The sequence below is a fragment of the Apodemus sylvaticus genome, chromosome 7 (assembly GCF_947179515.1).
Source record: "Apodemus sylvaticus chromosome 7, mApoSyl1.1, whole genome shotgun sequence".
Classification (NCBI taxonomy): Eukaryota; Metazoa; Chordata; class Mammalia; order Rodentia; family Muridae; genus Apodemus; species Apodemus sylvaticus.
In genome coordinates, this window is record NC_067478.1 from 29,021,985 (window position 1) to 29,039,254 (window position 17,270).

Below are 17,270 nucleotides of genomic sequence, written 5' to 3' on the forward strand. Positions count from 1 at the left end.
GATCTTCTGTGGCAACAATTCCTTAAAAGCTACAGACGGCTGTGTCCTCTCTGTCATCGAGAGAAGATGCTATTAAAGATGTCAGGAATTACCTCCAGGAGGAACCATGGTTAAAGGAATGCAGCGCAAGATCTGGTACTTACTATGTGAGGACAATGGCCACCGCATCGTTCAGCACACTCTCCCCAAACAGCAGTGTGTACAGGTCGGGGTCCACATGGAGTTCATGGAAAATGGCTAGTACCGTCACTGGGAAGACACACATAAAAATGACAAGTTAGCTAAGATACAGCCACAGAGTGTGTCTTCATTGTGGTTACTTGTAAAAAGCATTTATTAAATACTGAGGGTCCTAAACGCACCCTCCATATGAACACCAGATCTCCAGTTAAAAACAACGGATTATGTCATTCCCCTACGCTGTCCAGCTCTTCACACACACACCCCCAGTTCCTGCTGTGAAGAAGTTCTAGCCATGTTTACTTTCCGGAGATGCCTCTCTCTCTGCACATCTGCCCCACCCTTTGCTGCTCTTCGAAAGTCACATCAGCCTCGCTGCAACTTTCTAAACACGCTGTAGTTTCTTACCTTTTTTTTTTTTTTTTTTTTTTTTTTTTTTTTTGTATTTGAGTCTTCCCAAAAGGGCAGAAATTCCTTTAGCATCTGCTTCTATCATTTCCACATTCCTTATATGTGTTCCACATAAAATGATGAGGTCATGAATTAGAGAGGGAGTGAGTAGGGGAACAAGGAAAGGGAATGGTAGAAATTATATAACTCTATCTCTATCTCTATCTCTATCTCTATCTCTATCTCTATCTCTATCTATATCTATATCTATATCTATATCTATCTAGTACTCATTGTGAAATTCTCCAAAAACAACTTTAAAAACAGTATGTGGGGAGAAGAGGGAAGCCACAGGAAACATTAGTGCACAGATAGGCCAGAGCTCAGCCATCACACATATATTGGTTGGCAGTCAAACAAACTCATAGCAGGGATGCTATAGATCCTGATATGCAGACTTCAGGCAGTGAAATGGTCTTGCTCAGATACAGTTTTATTTTCATAGGAACTGCTTGGCTTTAGGCCTCATAATGCCACAACAGCAGAGCGGAGGACTGCCTGGCTTTGAGCTGGCTCAGTCTTTTATGACTCTAGCATTTTGGATCAAATCACAGCCTTACAGAAGAGACTGAGCTTCCTGGGAATGGAGTCCAATTTGCAACCTTTGGTATTTATTTGACCAATATGCAATAATTATTTGATAACTGGATGAAGGAATGAACAATTGAATATTGTTGCAGTAGCCTGTCACTGTGGATGGAGAGGCACCCAGATCCTGGCTCTCATTTGCTCCCAAGAGCACATTTCACCATAAAAACTGACTCAGGGTTCTCCAGAGCAAAACTCACTCAGTTACTGCATGCTGCTTAGCACTGAGCCTCTGTGAATCTATCACAGCTATAAACGCCACACGCTGATTATCTGTGCTCCTCAAAACTTCCTGGGGTCTCAGTATTTGAAACAGTTATGCAAAGTATGATCATTAAGAAAATGACCCACTGAACTGATTGCCAAGAGGGAAATAGAGTGCTACAAAATGATACCTGCCCATGGTGGGGAAAAGGCAGAAGGGGCATTTCCACTCTGTTCCTCGCCTAGCTCATGAAGCACAGGGTCAATGTGTACTCTGTAAACATAGCGCTAGTTGGGTTTAGGGGGTGGGGAAGGAAAGTGAGGCAAGTGTGAAGGGTTTGCAAGTAACCAAGAAAGTTGGAGGTTGCTCTGTCTGCCACAGTAGAAAACAATTGGAGGTCTAAGTAAGAGGGTTGACACATTCTGATTGAACTTGGACATAAAGCTCAGACAGCAGAACAGAGGCAGGATAGAGAGGTGGCTCAAGGCCTCCCTAGTAATTCCAGTAAAAGATGGGTTTTACTGGAGAGGAAAGGGAGAGGTGTGGAGTCAGGCTGCAAGCACTGATGGCCATGCCCATTTGTCATTGCCAGGGTAGATGGCCCAGTGACCACAGCGCTTATACATGACTTATTTATGGGTTCTCATCCTCCCAGCCCTCAGCACTGTGCTGCAATGTAGCATGTTGTTAGTGACTGGATAAGCAAGAGTGCTGTAAGGACAGAGAGGAAAGGAACAGCACCGCACCCCATGCTACTTAAAGAGGATGATTGGTGGGCCCTTGTGCTTGAGCGATAGAAGAGATTATTCCAGATTCTGACTTACTATGAAACATAATGAATGTGCGTAAAATAATGTATTACATACTTGAAGACTGCAAGAAAGTAGATTTTTCAATGTTCCCATTACGAAACAATAACAACAACAAAACCAAACCATAAAGGTTGATGATGAGCCTGTGAAGTGAGGCACGTGCTAATTTGCATGATCAGCCTTCCGACTGCTCAGAGGCATAAACTTTACCCATACTATAACGAAAGATAAGTTTTATTTGTCAAAGTATTTTTATCTTTCTTTAATGCCCTTTTTAAAACAAAGAAGCCACTGCTAGGCTCTAACAACAAAACAAATGAGGGGAAGGGGGTCATGGATTAGAATGGCAGTGGGCCTGATTCCTTTTTAAAAAGGAGGATAGAATGAATTTCATTATTAAGGTCCAAAGGGTCCTGTTAATTACAGGAGGTGAATGGCAGAGATCTCTTCTCTGCTCCCGCGTGTCTTTGAGCCATTTGCTCCCACAGGCAGCCTCTGCAGGAGGAGATGAGAGAGTCAGAATTCATCTCTCTTAGGTGATCTCGGTCTCCATCTCAGGTTGAGTCAAGGGCCTGCATCTAACCAAAGCGATGAGCTTTCAACTGAGGTTTTAGTTAACAACATTCTCCTTTTGCTGGGATCTTGGGGGATAAAAATATAAGTTATTCTCTAGCAGAAAATTCTATCTCGGCAGTTCAAGTGCCACCTTCAGCCTCTGGGTGTATTTGTTCCGCTGAGGATACCTTGTGACCCATCTGTATTCTTGGGGAGGTTTCCTAGGTTCATGTGCAACATAAGGCTTGGTTTATTTAAAGTTCCTACTCATTGATATCCACTCTGTTCTGAGATAGATTCTGCATTCTTCCAAAGAGAGCATAAGGCTATTTTGAGGAAAGTATTTATCTGTATATCCAGTTATGTTCAAAAATGATCTGACATTCCCACAATTCCTCCTGAACAAAGATCTGAGCTCTGCCTCAAAAACGATATCCCACACAAAAGAGAAAGCTATTACTTGGCAAATTCCTATCCACCCTGGGAAGAAGCAGAACGGCTTCAGAAGAAAGCCAGCTAGTGTGTCCTGGAGGAGGAAGTATTTTGTCGGGACAGCAAATGAGTTGAAGAGGTGAGTCAGGGAATTAGCCACCCACTCTGCTCCTGAGCTTGGAACTTTTAAAAAAACTCATTTAGTTAGTTCACAGACTGCACTCAGTTTTACACACAGTGCCCTACATGCTTAGCTACATTGTCCCAGTTTAGACTTTCTTGAAACAACCATAGTGTAATTCGTAGCAGGTTCTCCTCAGATCTTGCTGGCTTGGGGAGTCTAGCCCTAACTCAAAGCTAGGCTAAAAATAATTACTACTTATTTAAGATGGACCTTTTGTAACCTCAAAAGAACATTCTAGATAGCAGGTGTACGAATGCATAGGAAGGAGAGGGGACATAATCAGATTTTCAGAACCTATAATTTTATTAAAAGATTTGGCCATTTTTGCCTCTATCACATTGTGGTTCACATGCTTCTCAGGGTAGCTGCTGCTGCTGCTTCATCCATGGTGGGAATTCCTTCTCTTATACCTTCTAAAACCAAATTTTTAGCATGCATGCCTATATGTATACATGTAGCTATGTATGAATGAATGAATGTATGTATTGGTTTTTTTTTCTAGACAGGATTTCTTTGCATAATCTTGGCCATCCTAGAATTAGCTCTGTAGACCAGGCTGGCCTCGAAGTTGCTGCTTTTACCTCCTGAGTGCTGGGATTAAAGGTGTGCACAAGAACCACCTGGCTTGCTTATCTATTTAATTTTAATCTTAATATTTTATGTATATGAATGTTTTGCCTCCAACTATATATGTATACCATATGCCTGGTGCCATAGAAGGGACTATCAGAACATCTGGGAATGACATTATAGATTGTTATGAGCCACCATGTAGGTGCTGGAAATCAAATCCAGGACCTTTGCAAGACCAACAAGTGCTCTTAACTGCTGGGCCATCTCACAGCCCTAAGAACTGTTTGTTTTTTTGTTTTTTGTTTTTTGGGTTTTTTTTTGGTTTGTTTGTTTGGTGAGTTGGTTGGTTGGTTTTTTTGCTACAGAAAAGTCAACTTTGTTCCTCAAGCAGGTAATAAGGGATATAAGTTCCTGTGATGCTAAAGAAGATTCCCATTCACATAGGCACGTACCTTCATTTAGGACATGGAAAGAGTGTGACAACCGATTGACTGACAGATGCCACTGAACCATGGGAGAGTTCTCAGAAAAGAGCTTGAGCAGCCAAACGGGATGAGCAAGGGGAGTGTGGGTGGCTGTGTTTCTGGGGTGTACTGGAGAGCCAACGCAGCATCGTTAGAATGCAGAACCGAGTAGGGCTCTCTTCTAGATGGTCCATGTGGTAGGTTGGGTAGAATAAGGCAGAAAATAGAAAGTTGAAGATGGAGGACAGAATAGAAGGGAACTAATAGGACAGGGTCTGATGAAGGCAGAAGGCAACTGGGGACAACTGGGAAGTTATGTTCTGAGTCATGAAAGATCATCTGCTGCAAACTGGGTACCAATGCATGACTCAGGCCCCTAGAAGCTGGGCATGATTGCAGTACCCCTAGCAGGGGTGAATCCAAGGCTTATGACAAACTATTAGAATCAAATGGAGACAAAATTTCAATCTCTAAGAGAAATCCAAACACTGAAATAGTGTGATATTTGTATTAATACCACCATCGTACTGAAACTCTAACAAGTCTGATCATAATCAGGAAGACAGTAAGAAAACATTCTTAGAGTAAGAAAATTCAGAAAAGGACTATTGAAGCCCATCAAAATGCCAATGTATTGGCTGCTAAATAATGCTCTGTGTATTTTTAAAGGCTTGCCTGTAAATGATCACTCTCTGGAAGCTCCGTCAGTAACTCTGAAGTCTTCAGAGTGATTTAGTGACAGTCCATACCTTAGAACCTTTGTTAGCAGCTCTCTGACCCATATTTTCTTGATGTTTTACAAGGAATTTAAATTTCAAATGCTATTTCAATGTGCCAGCACTCAGCAACCTAGCACATGATCTGCCTAGGTCGATAGACAACAAGACATAATAGTTTCCTCCCTTGTCATCCCAAGTCATCACTCAGTGGTGTCAAATGCTGACTCTTTGTAGTATTTGCTATTTCTGTGCAAATCAGTGTGTATGACACTTGTCCATGACACATGAAGAATCAGAAGTGTCAAAGGCTTCTGCAGAGGAATCCTTGTTAGTCATGACAGGTGTTATTCATTTATATATATAAATGAGGTAACATTCTTCTCTTGTTAAAAGAGTACTGTGAACTCCCCCCCCCCCACACACACACACACTACAAATGGTTTAAGTGATTATAGAGGAGTTTCAAAAAATAGTTGTGGCTCTGTAAGAATATACTAGAACGCTGGGATCATTTTGAGTCTAGACCCTCCCTCTCCAAACAATTGACTATGAAATTAGTTCATGAGTGGGTTTTGCCAGTGGGGCTCTGCCAATCATAACAATAGAAATATAACAGAAATTCTAACCTTCTGAACTAAGTCAAAGAATGAGGCCAAGTCTGGAAATCATGTCATTAAATGCTACTTTGTTGAGGTCATTCTAAATTGTATGTTCCACAAAGCATGACGAATGACTTAGGCCTAAAACATGGCAACTTTATCTGACCTTCTTGGTGATACATGTTTTAGGCATTGAGGTAGTAGTGAAAAGATGTTATATACTAGCATACTGTTACAATCCTTTCAGCCAAGTCTCCTTGGGAGAAACAAGCTCTGATGGCCAAAAAAGTGATTTCAAAGAATACACCAGGGATTGTTGGAGTTTCTTGAACCATGCCCAGAAGATCTTCATGGTCAGAACCATCTTCACAACAACAGGGAAGTGTTACTTGCATTTTTCTATTCTTATTCTTTGGTTTATTAAAATAGAGTTTACAAAAGGCTATGTGATAGGATTAGTATAGCTTATTGCATTCAGGGGCAAATATAAAGAATCCCTGTCTTTAATTGCTCATATCTTACACTGAAGAACTTTGCAAAAATATAAGGAAATGATGCTACTCTCCTCAACACAGTGTTTTTTGGTTTCTCTCACAAAATAAATTTATCTTTCATATATTATATTATTTATGGTCAAATGTATAAATTATTGCTACTTCAGTCAATAAAATGACATTTTGAGATTTGTCTTAATTTCTAGTTGGATAAATAATAATGGGTACATCAACAGAAACTCTTTGGGGTCTTTCTTAATCTGGATGAGTTGTAAAGAGCCACATTATAAAATGCCTGAGAATGACTGTCCTAAGATAGGTGGGCACATAATGGCTTATTCTCTATGCACTGAGAATGACACGAGCTAAGCATTCTGTTTGAGAAAGATGAGGAAATATTTCCCTTTGTTAGTTTCTGAAGAGTTTAGTTTATGTGCTGGATCTTCACCCAGAAAGGCTCCCTGTGTCTTAACATCTTTTGCCATGCAGTAACCCACTGACTCCGAGTGTATATGCAGAAGATTCACAGTAACTCTCAAATAAGGAAATGGTTGCCTTTATACATTAACACCAGGAGCCTATTTCTAGAGTCACAATTCCATCACTGGTATCTGTATTTGTTTACGGCATTTTTTCAAAAAGGTTAAATATTGGGGAGCTGCTTCTTTAATGGAAAGATGTACAATAAAAGCACAGACAATCGCAATCCTATTCTTGACTTCATGGCTGCATGGGGTTTGAGAATAATTGATTTCACCTTTTGCTCAAAAGCCACAAGTACATCCCCTACTGGTCTTTGAGAGTAGAAAACAGTAACCAGAAGGTCATACGATTTGGCAATGAGAAAATAAAATACTAGCATATAAATGCTGCAAAGAAATATATTTGATAACCAACCCAAGCAGGTACTAGTTCCTAAGTCTTATATCTGGTAATGCATGGATTGAAACCTGCTTGGCACTTCAGCCAGTGCTTTAAAATTTTTCCCCAAAGGTCTCTACAGCAAGAATATTCTAAATTTAACATTAGCAGAGAAGATAAACATTTAACAAAGACCCAATTTTCTAACCAATGGGGTTTAATGAGCCATGGTGCACTTTAGTGGGGAGCTGGGCCATCTATCCAAGTGAAGACGACTCAGCCAGCTGCATAGGCATTCTCCAATCACAATGATTGCTTCAGCACATTGCCAGTTTAAAACAGAAAGTGGCAGGCAAATGTTCACCTGCAAGTCACGAAATATATGCAAAGCAAAGGCCAGTGGCTCCAAAGAGCAGCCAAGGTTAGCGATTGCTCACTAAGAAATCATCACTTGGAGGTAAACATAATACTGTGGCTTATTACATGGAAAAATTATAAAGAACGCAAGAAGTCAAAAGAGTATTGTGTTAGTCATGATCATGGGGGACAGTGAATAGGAGGGCTTCACTAAGTTTTCTTACTATAAAAAGATATGAAACATATATTGTGTATCTTACTTTCCCAAACTCTGGATAAGGACAATGAGGAATATTACATAATAGTTCCAACATGGAGAATGTGTCCAAGGGCAAATGAACATAATACTGAGAAGAGTCAGGCCAGGCACAGGAGAGAGAAAAGATAAAGACTAGAATGAGGAAATCATCAAGGACTAAGGCTATTCTTCAGTGGTAGAATGCTTGCATAGCTTCACAAGGCCCTGGACCTGAACTGCAGTGTGGCAAAAGGGGTAGGGTGATGTCATATGCTCATTCTGTCTGAGAATCTGAACAATATTCCCATTCCAAATCTGTCAGTTTAACAGTACCGGGAACATGTGAATATGTTTTATTAGATAACTACAACAGCACTTGAATGTAAATAAGTCAGAAGACCTTAAAATGGGTAGTTTATCTTAGTTCAACTGAAGCAATGGTCAATCCTGATCAAATGAGCCTGTGAGGGTGAAATTTTCCCCTAAATGTCCCCCAATTTTGTGTCTTCTAAAACAAAGCAAAACAAAAGAAAATAAAACAAAACAAAACAGCAATCTATCTATTCCAATGTGTGCATATTCTTGAATATGGGGCCCTCACTAGAGTATGATCAGTCAACCAGAGGCCATTCCCTTAAAGAGTTTTTCTTATTCCTTCAAAAGCCATCAATTGTTTATAGCTCCCCAGTCAGGAGTAGAGGCTAGTAAACCTCTTCCCTCATTAAGCTACAACATTGATGGGTTTAAACTTTATGTCGGCAACCACCACTGCCATGAATCCATGGATGTGGCAATCCTGTCATGTCCAGATGAGAGTGTTCAGTTCCACTCCTCTCTGACCTCCAGCTTTTGCAATATTTCTGATTTCCTCTTCTGAAATTGTTCTCGAGCCTCAAAGTTGGGATGATAAAGTGAGATATACATGACCCATATGTGGCTGAGCACGCCGCTGACATTTATTCTGGGCACTTTACCAGTTATGAGTTTCTACATTAACCACTACCCACTGCACAAAAACCTTCTTTGGTGAGGTCTGAGAGAGAACGCTAATCTATGTGGAGAGATGCTAATTTAGAGAGGTATTTGGCACTATGCCCCTTTAGCAGAAGAATAATAGTAAGTTCATCCCTGGGGAACATGAATTCCCCAGCTATGAGTCCTTTACCATATTTATAATAGCAGATCTCTACCGTCTCCTATGGAGCAGGCTTCAAATCTACTCATAGAGAAGTTGGTTGTCCCCGTAGCCCCAGTACCACTATTGCACCCCAAGGCTCATCTTGCTATCTCAGAGATTACTGTAGTTTATAGGATTCATAGCCAGGTTAGACTGTTGGTGATTTGCTTTCCTCCAACAGCATTCATAGCTGCCTGTAGTACTGTGATGGCTGACCAGAAGAGAAGGAGCTTTCTGCTCAGCACCAACTTCATTTCTCCATGTCCTGTAATGAGTGCGTGAGGTGTTTCCAGCAAGATGGTGGTACCATCATATTCTGGTGAGAAACCAAGAGCAGTGGTAAAAGCCTGTAATATTTAGGGGGATCTTTGGTCGTTCGAACCTAAAGAAGGTATCCCGCATTTGGCACTGGACTTTTAAATTTGGAAATCTTTGTTTCCTGAGGTGAGAATAATCCCCTGTGTAGGGTAACTCCAATTAAACTCTTTTTTGTATGGGTATGAATGTAGCTTCTTTTCTTTAACCTTGTTTTCCATATGCTTTCCAAACATGCTAGGTGCTAGCCCTCCCCCAATCCCTTCCTCTGCCCTACCCTGTCATTTCCTTCCTCATCTTCACTCTCTCCCTATCCATATCATCTATGTTCTATTATCTACTCTCCTTCCTTAATGTCTTTTTTCTCCTCCCCATTAGCAGTCTCTTTCTAGTTTCTTGGATTATTTGGGTGTTCCAAATTAAACACACAAGTTTAATTTGATGCCTAGAATTACAGATGAGAGAAATGCAGGGCGAATACAATCAAAATACATTGTATGGAATTTCAAAGATTAATAAAAATATTTTTAAAAAGAAAAGGGTATATTTCACAGATAAGGTTTTGGAATTCATAATGCAGAAAAGAAATATGGGTCTTGGGAGATATGAGACAGTGTTGAAAGGGAGTATTTCAGTTGGAATCAGTCTAAATGATGGAGATATTCAGGTCTTAGATGTGTGTACTTGGTGCTGAATCCCCACCCAAGAACCTGAGACCCCTGAGGGTTGGCCAAGTCTTGGACTTCCCTAGCTCTTTGGCATGTCACCGAACACTTAAGTATGTAAAAAATTCTCCTTTCGGTAATATTTTATTGCTTGTAAGTGATTTCACAATTTGTATACCAAAATGATTGCCATTAATTGTGTGTGATTCTGTAAATTGTTACCAGCAAAACACCTGAAGCAGAATAAAAATGAATTTTCTACAATAAAAATAAAGGAGATGAAACTTCTTAGGCTGGTGTGAGAGAATTTACTAGAGGGGTGTAAATAACGGGGAAAGTCAGGAACATTCTAAGTGCTAGAAGGGTTTGTTATATCTTTGCTGGCTTTAAAATGTCGAAACTGACTTGCCAGGGCAGAGAGAAGGGTCTTGGACAGCAGTAGATTTCTCCATTAGTAAGCAATGGGACCTCAGTTCTATAGCTGAAATAATCTGTATTCTGCCAGAAACCTGGATGATCTTAGAGAGAGATTCTTCTTAGAACTTATGAAAGGGCCCCGACCAGCCAAAACCTTGACTTTGACCTTCTGAGATTCATAGTAGAGAACTCAGTCCAGCTGGACTTCTGACCTTCAAAGTGATAAGATAAATTTTGATGCCAAAATCTGCTGGATATGTGGTGATTTATTATATTGCTAACACATTAACCTGTCTGGGAACCCCCGGATCATAGCAATCTGAACATGATGGGTGTGCTGGCTTTAGAACTGTAGAACCTGAGCTCCTGAGTAGGAATATGGCTGGAATGACCCCAGTCTCAGCTCTTTCAGATCCCCTTTTTCCCCTATAGCACCACTGGCATAAAAATAAATCACATATGCAAATCCATGTTTTATATCATGCTTACCAAAAGCAAGCTTGTACCAGAGGTAAATAAGGGGGGGGGGGGCACCATAGGATTCTGTCTATAGGGCTATAGGAGCCAAACACTGATGTAGTCACCTCTGAATGTCCCTCCTGGTGCCATCATCACGCACATCCAGTTACTCCGAATGTGTTGTTTTATATCTCATAGAGTCGCCTTCTTCTCTAGGAATCACCCTGTCCAGGCCACACTGTTGTGTATTGTCACCATGAGAAACTGGTGCCGACCAGGATGGGGTCCAGATCAGGGAGCCAGGTCAACGGTCTGGGTAAGCCACGCCTTGGGAGAAGTTCCAAATCACAAAGTCGCCCCCTACAGGAGGAGCAAACAGCCACCACTGGAATTTTCTCTTCTGGGTATTTTTTAAATTATTCTGAATTTTCTACAGTAAATGTTTAATATTTTTAGGCTCAGAATAAGCACAACGCCATTCATAAAATTGGCCAAAATTACAAACATGAAACATGGTGCCCAGAGTCCCTTCCTCAAAGCCACAGATGCCACATGGGAGGCCCTAGCCATCCTGAGTACCTCTTCTGTGCTTCCAGATTGCTGTCTCCTCTTTTTGAGCAGACTCTGGGATCCTCCTGTCTCTTCTTTGTTTGGGGAGACTGCCTGCCCTTCTGTGGCTTTCCTTCAAGCTCTGTGACCACTGTCCTTCTGAAGCTCCTTGCTTTAACACAAACGTTGTCCAGGAAAGCATCCTCAGTGTGCTTCTCCACATGGAATCTCAGTCTTCAGCCTCTGCTTCTCTCTGTGCTGATACACACCCAGGTCTCCAGCCATCACCCAGGTCTCCAGCCACCGCCCAGGTCTCCAGCCACCGCCCAGGTCTCCAGCCACCACCCAGGTCTCCAGCCACTGCCCAGGCACTTTCACCCGCAGTGGCTCTGCGCACCTGTCACTGGCAATGGCTGATTAGTTTTCCTCTCCCTGGGAGCAAGACTCCATAAATCTGCTTTTCTTGAGTCTAAGGAATAAATTGTCACCAATCTAGAAGCTTTTTGTTTGTGTTTTAAGAAAATGGATAGATAGATAGATAGATAGATATTCTTTTTTTTTGCAAAGGGGAAAACTGTGGCTTTAGAAAGTACAATAATAGAAGTCAAACTATACTTTGCAGTCCAGCAGTTTACAAGATCAGGCAAGGAGCCAGAAATCTATCCTGAAGGTGTGATATTACATCAAATACTGTAGCCAGAATTAGCTTTGTTAGTCCTGAAGTTTTAGCCCCCTACAGTAATCCTTTCTAGAAGGAAAATAATGCAAAAATAAAACGCTCAGTTGCCAGTGAAATTATTTTCTTATGTGAAAGGAGCAATTTTTGAAAGTACTATCACCCCAAGAAATAGCACACACTCACTTAAAGTGGCCTTCTGGGATACCTAGGCAGTCACTAAGGCCAGGGAACTGACTGGATGGTTAAGAGCCCTTCTTCTTGCAGAGGACTGGATTAAAGTTCTCAGTGATATGACCCTCCTCTTTTGGTCTCTTGAGACACCGCACACACATGCAGGTAAAACACACATACACATAAAATAAAAATAAATGCATCATTCTAAAAACAAGTTCGGCGGGGGGGGGGGGGGGGTTGCAGAGCCTGCCTTTAAGTGAGAGTGGGAATAAGAGGGAATGAAGAAAAAACAAAAACAAGTTAGTCCTCATTTGTATTGTTTGTTCTGCTATGTGTTTGTCAATCCCTTGATATTATCTGGTGAGCAGTGAGCGTTAATTCTGTTAGCTGGTTGAATGAATGAACCTCGAAGGTTAATTCTTGAGGTAGGAGCAGCATCTGTGCTGTGTGTTCTCCAGGTCATCCATCACTTCTCTGTTCACTGTCTGGCCTACAGTACTTGTTTGTAGATGCTATCACCATTCCTGTTCAAAGTAATACAGCAATAACACGGTGTTTCTTATCTAGAATATCCAGGTAAATGGAAGATATTTTCAAGTATTCTTAACTCAACGAGTCAAGCATCTTCTTTTAGACCAAGAAAAACCAATCTTTGTCTACTACTAGTGGGTACTCTCCTGTCCCTGATACATTACGGCACCCACCTTTAGGGATAAATACTGACATCACACATCCATGATCTTTTCTGCTTGACCTATTTTTCCCCCATGATTTTGACTTTACGACATACTGTGCCCTAAAAGATGCAGGCAGTAAGGAAAATACCCAAGACATTTCTGAATGTAGTTTTTGTTTCAATGTACAACATCCCATTCAGCTCACAAACAGAAGGTGTGGGCTGGACACTGACTTTCAAAGCATCCATCCTGCAGGTCTGCCTTTGAACACTGCTGAGAATGAACTACCCCTGCTGAGTCGAGTCATTCCAGTCCCAAGAGCAGTGAGCCAGACGTGTCCATCAAGCACAGCTGTTTCCCAGCTGTCGCCAGGACTGTGGAAGTGCTTCAAATGGCTTTTCAGCGTGTTCTTGAAACCCCACAGTCAGGACACCTGGAGTCTCACTGCTTCGATGTTCAATATCCTGAGGCGTAGCTGGCTATCCTTTATTACTACCTCCAAGTCTGTTCTGGGCAGCTGATGCTCCATGGTTGGGCTTCCAACTTCTCAAGCAAGATCTTGGTGTGAGATCCTTGAAATTCATTACTCTCCTGGAGTAGATGCAAGGTGGATAGAAACCTGGCACTGGTGTCTACCCAAGCCATGTCGGGATGCCGACTACGATGTGCATTAATTTGGTGACCTGGAGCCAGTTACCTGACTAAAGCTTCAGGTGAGTGGTATTGATAAATGTAGAGAAACACTCATTCCGTAGGTGCCCTGGTAAATTTCTGCAAGGTGCTTGGCATAGAATTGTGGACAAACAATGGTGGTCACCATTACTATTATTATTCATGTCAGTGGTGGGTCTATCCATTGGGGGAAAAAAGTGATATCTACACTTGTTTGTTTCCTTATTGATGTAAAATGACGAGGGAGAAAAACTTTCTTGCAACTCTGTGCATACTGCGTGTGCATTTACTCTGAGTCTTAGGGTCCCTGTTTGCAAATGTGGAGGCTGAAAAAGATTGTCTTTTAAGGTACCGCCACATCTCAAATTTTATAGCTCTCAGAATCCCATACTCTGAACTATAGATGTGGGATATGGGTCCCTCACATCCTTCTAATTATGCAGAAAGAGGCCTGCTGTGGTGCTGGGATCAAGAGAGTGGTTGAGAGAGGAACTGAGCTTCAAATGTAGAAGATAGAATGGCAGAAATTATTAATGAGTTTAACCTTCTCTGCTGGAGAAGAGAACTGTCTGTTGAGGAAAGAACTGTCTCTCTAGCCTTGATCCCAGAAGTATCTGAGCCCAGGGATCTTTTGCAAATGTTGAGCAGGTCACAATATTTGGAGCTTTGGATGGGAATGAAAAGACTCTGCTCATCCTAGGCCTGTCTCTCAGAGATGAGAACCAGTGCTCCTGGCTCCACTCACTGGCATGTTGTCTCTTCAAAAAGGCACAGCTTGGCTCCTGGTGAGAGCGATTTTAAAATGCTATCCCAGAGCCTTTGCCAACCTGGCTAATACAGGGCTCCCCTGTGTTTACAAAACCCCTGGAGTGTTGATTTGTCTTTTAAACTCACTGCCAGTGGCTGGAACTACATTCCACTGTAGGCTGAAGAATCCTGAGGCCTAACTCATTTGCCTTATTGCAAGCAGACTCATTCTCAGAATCTGCTACCCAGTAGTCGCTCATTAAGCATCCATTGAATGCAATCAATAAGAAAATGAGAACTTGACTCTTGACTACTGAGTGTCTTTTTGTAAAAAAAAAAAAAAAAAAAGAAAAGAAAAGAAAAAAAAAACTTGATTGACATGGTGCTGTTTTGTCTTGAGAAATAGCAGTGGTTGTGGGTCCAAGAATTTTGGAAGTGCTGCCTTCAATGCTGGTGCTTGTGAGTTTTATAGGCTTAAACAATGAAGTATTTAGAACCTCTGCTTCTTAAAATGGATTAAATCGCCTGGTCATGGTAGTGATCAAATCAGCTGTATTAAATGCGTGAAGTCAGATATTTGTGCACACAGTTACAGACTGTTATCAGTAGATGACAGACTCTGTGAGTGGGAGAATTCTGATGGAGCCCCTATGCTCCTGTTTATCAGCTTTGGGGTGCTTCTTCTGCATGCTGACTCCTGCAGGGGTGCTGCTTGGATGGGTAGAGGAAGAGCATTACTGGTTTTCAGCTGGCTAAAAGCTGGCCGAAGTTGATTAAGACATTCTGCTCACATAGATGTTAGTGTCCTGCAACAGCACGGTCCAGAAACCTAAGCAATGCAAAGCCTGGCGCTCTGGTCTGGTTCTCATTGGCTGGCTGTGAAATCTCAGGCTATCTTCAAATTCCTGTGCTCCTCAAATTATTTCACTAAAATGTGGCTCTCCTCTCCCCGAGACAATGATGTGAAATGAACGGAAACACTGTGTGTGGAAGCTATTTGAGTTCTTTGAAAGAGGTACACAATATAAATCCAAGCTGGTAGTTTTATTTCTGAGTAAATTTGCTCGAGAATAGAATCTGGGTTTATATGAGGATGTTTTATAGACTAAGGTTTATATAGAGGCTTTTAAACTGATGCTATCACAGTATGCTTAACATGGAATTGGATAGACCGAGAAAATGCATTCGAGTGCTGTTAAATAACACTGTGCAGGCTTGCAGCAGATCACATAAAGAAATTGGTTGGCCTGCCAGCACTATCTCGAAGCCTGATGGCTTCAGGGGGGAATGCTCTAGGCTAATATGTTCAGACTTCCTTTGAGATGCAATATCTCCCCCTTGGAGTTCAAGGAAAGCAGGTGAATATTTTCTCCCTCCTATTCTCTCCCTAGTCTCAATACAGTGTTCTCTTCCAAATATAATATTCTAGAAGTAGAGTCACCATGTTTCTCCTCATGTTTCAACCCCATGAACTTAATGCATTTGTTTTTTTATTCTTAAGAATATGGGAAGTACGCCTGCCTGAGTCTATTCCCGTACTACTTAGCAGATAGCAGATGTTAATTGAATGTTGCCTTTGTTCTTCAGTGTTAATTGTGATACTGAACAAACTCCATTGTCAATTGCATCTGGTTTGTTTGTTTATGACGTATTTATTTATATTTATTTAGGTGAATAGAATGCTGTTTAATTTTCTTTTGAATTCACAAGGTAGGATACTAAAACCAAAGAAGAGCGGTCGAGTGTCTGGCTACTTGACACTAGGAAATACAGAGGCAGAGAGGGTCAGAGATGACAAAAATATCAGTATATAATATGATACACAAAAGGATGACAGCCTCCCTGGGAAAATAAATAAATGAAGAACACAATCAAATAGTGACCTACAACAGTGACCTGAGGCGTGATCCAAGAGACCAGAGGAAAATACAAATCAAAAGTAAAATCTGTGGATTACGCCAATGTTATTCATCATTTCTCCCATGTTAAAAAAAAATAAAGACTTTAACTGAGGAATTCAATGACAAATGAAAAATTATGAGAGACAGCCCAATTAAGTCACCCCTATTGAAGAAGCTTTTCTCCAAAAATAACAGTTCTGCTTTTAATTATAGGTTCTTGGGTCTGTTAATCAGCCATCTTCCTCACGACTAAGCTTGGTGCAAATAACAGAAAGGGATTCAGCAAGATGCCCTGTTTAATTAGAAGGAATTTAATTAAAAATATTTTTATACACATGACCAATCACCATTATTTATGCAGATGTTCCCTCGTGCTGCCTTGGAGACGCTTCTGCGCACCCCGAATGTCCCCCTTTAAATATGCTGCTGCTTTTCTGCAAGAGGTGCTACGAAATGAGAAGCACTGTGGCTGGTAGTTAATACCTATTTTTATCAAAACAGCAGTGCAGCTCACACATCACCCGTGCAGCGTAACCATAGTAACCCCAAATAGAAAGGGTCTTCAGATTATCTTTGCGATCAAAGGTAAAACAGTTCATGTGCTTTTGAAACAGTTACACCATGGTAAACTTTAAAGGATGAAAGTGGCTCTTTTAAATCTTGTTTTTCTACTACTTAAATGTTAAGAGAAAAATTTGACTTGCAAATGTGGTGTATGGAAATGCTTCTCATTTTGGACAACTCTTCCTCAAAGTGTTAGTAACTGAAAAAATGAATATTCACATGTGCACATTTCTCTAGTGTTTCCATAACAATGATCATATTTCAATGTTATATTAATATCATTAATCACTATTAATAATATTAATAATCATGTTTCCAAGTCAGAGAATTTGTTTGGAAGAGAAATCCAACATTAAAGAGCTTAGGATGAGAAGATATATTGTGTGCCCAGGGGCTCTAGTGAGGATGGTGGATGCACACCCCATGATTTGAACTGCAGACAATGACTCAGGGTGTGGACTGGCAGTCAAATTACAAAGGAAACTCGTCGTTAATGAGGGGAGCAGTGGAGCTGATTTAAACAATAGCGAGGGGCCAACCCAAACACGGATCTGAATGGGGCT

General features: G+C 41.2%; 1 protein-coding gene across 1 annotated transcript in view; it reads right to left on the reverse strand.

Moving 5' to 3' along the window:
* Nucleotides 1-17,270, reverse strand: part of Slc9a9 (solute carrier family 9 member A9) — a 576,880-nt gene that overhangs the window by 387,060 nt on the left and 172,550 nt on the right. Inside the window, exon 6 of the mRNA XM_052187635.1 lies at nt 144-249. Coding sequence (XP_052043595.1) covers nt 144-249 — 106 coding nt within the window. The remainder of the gene's footprint in view (nt 1-143; nt 250-17,270) is intronic.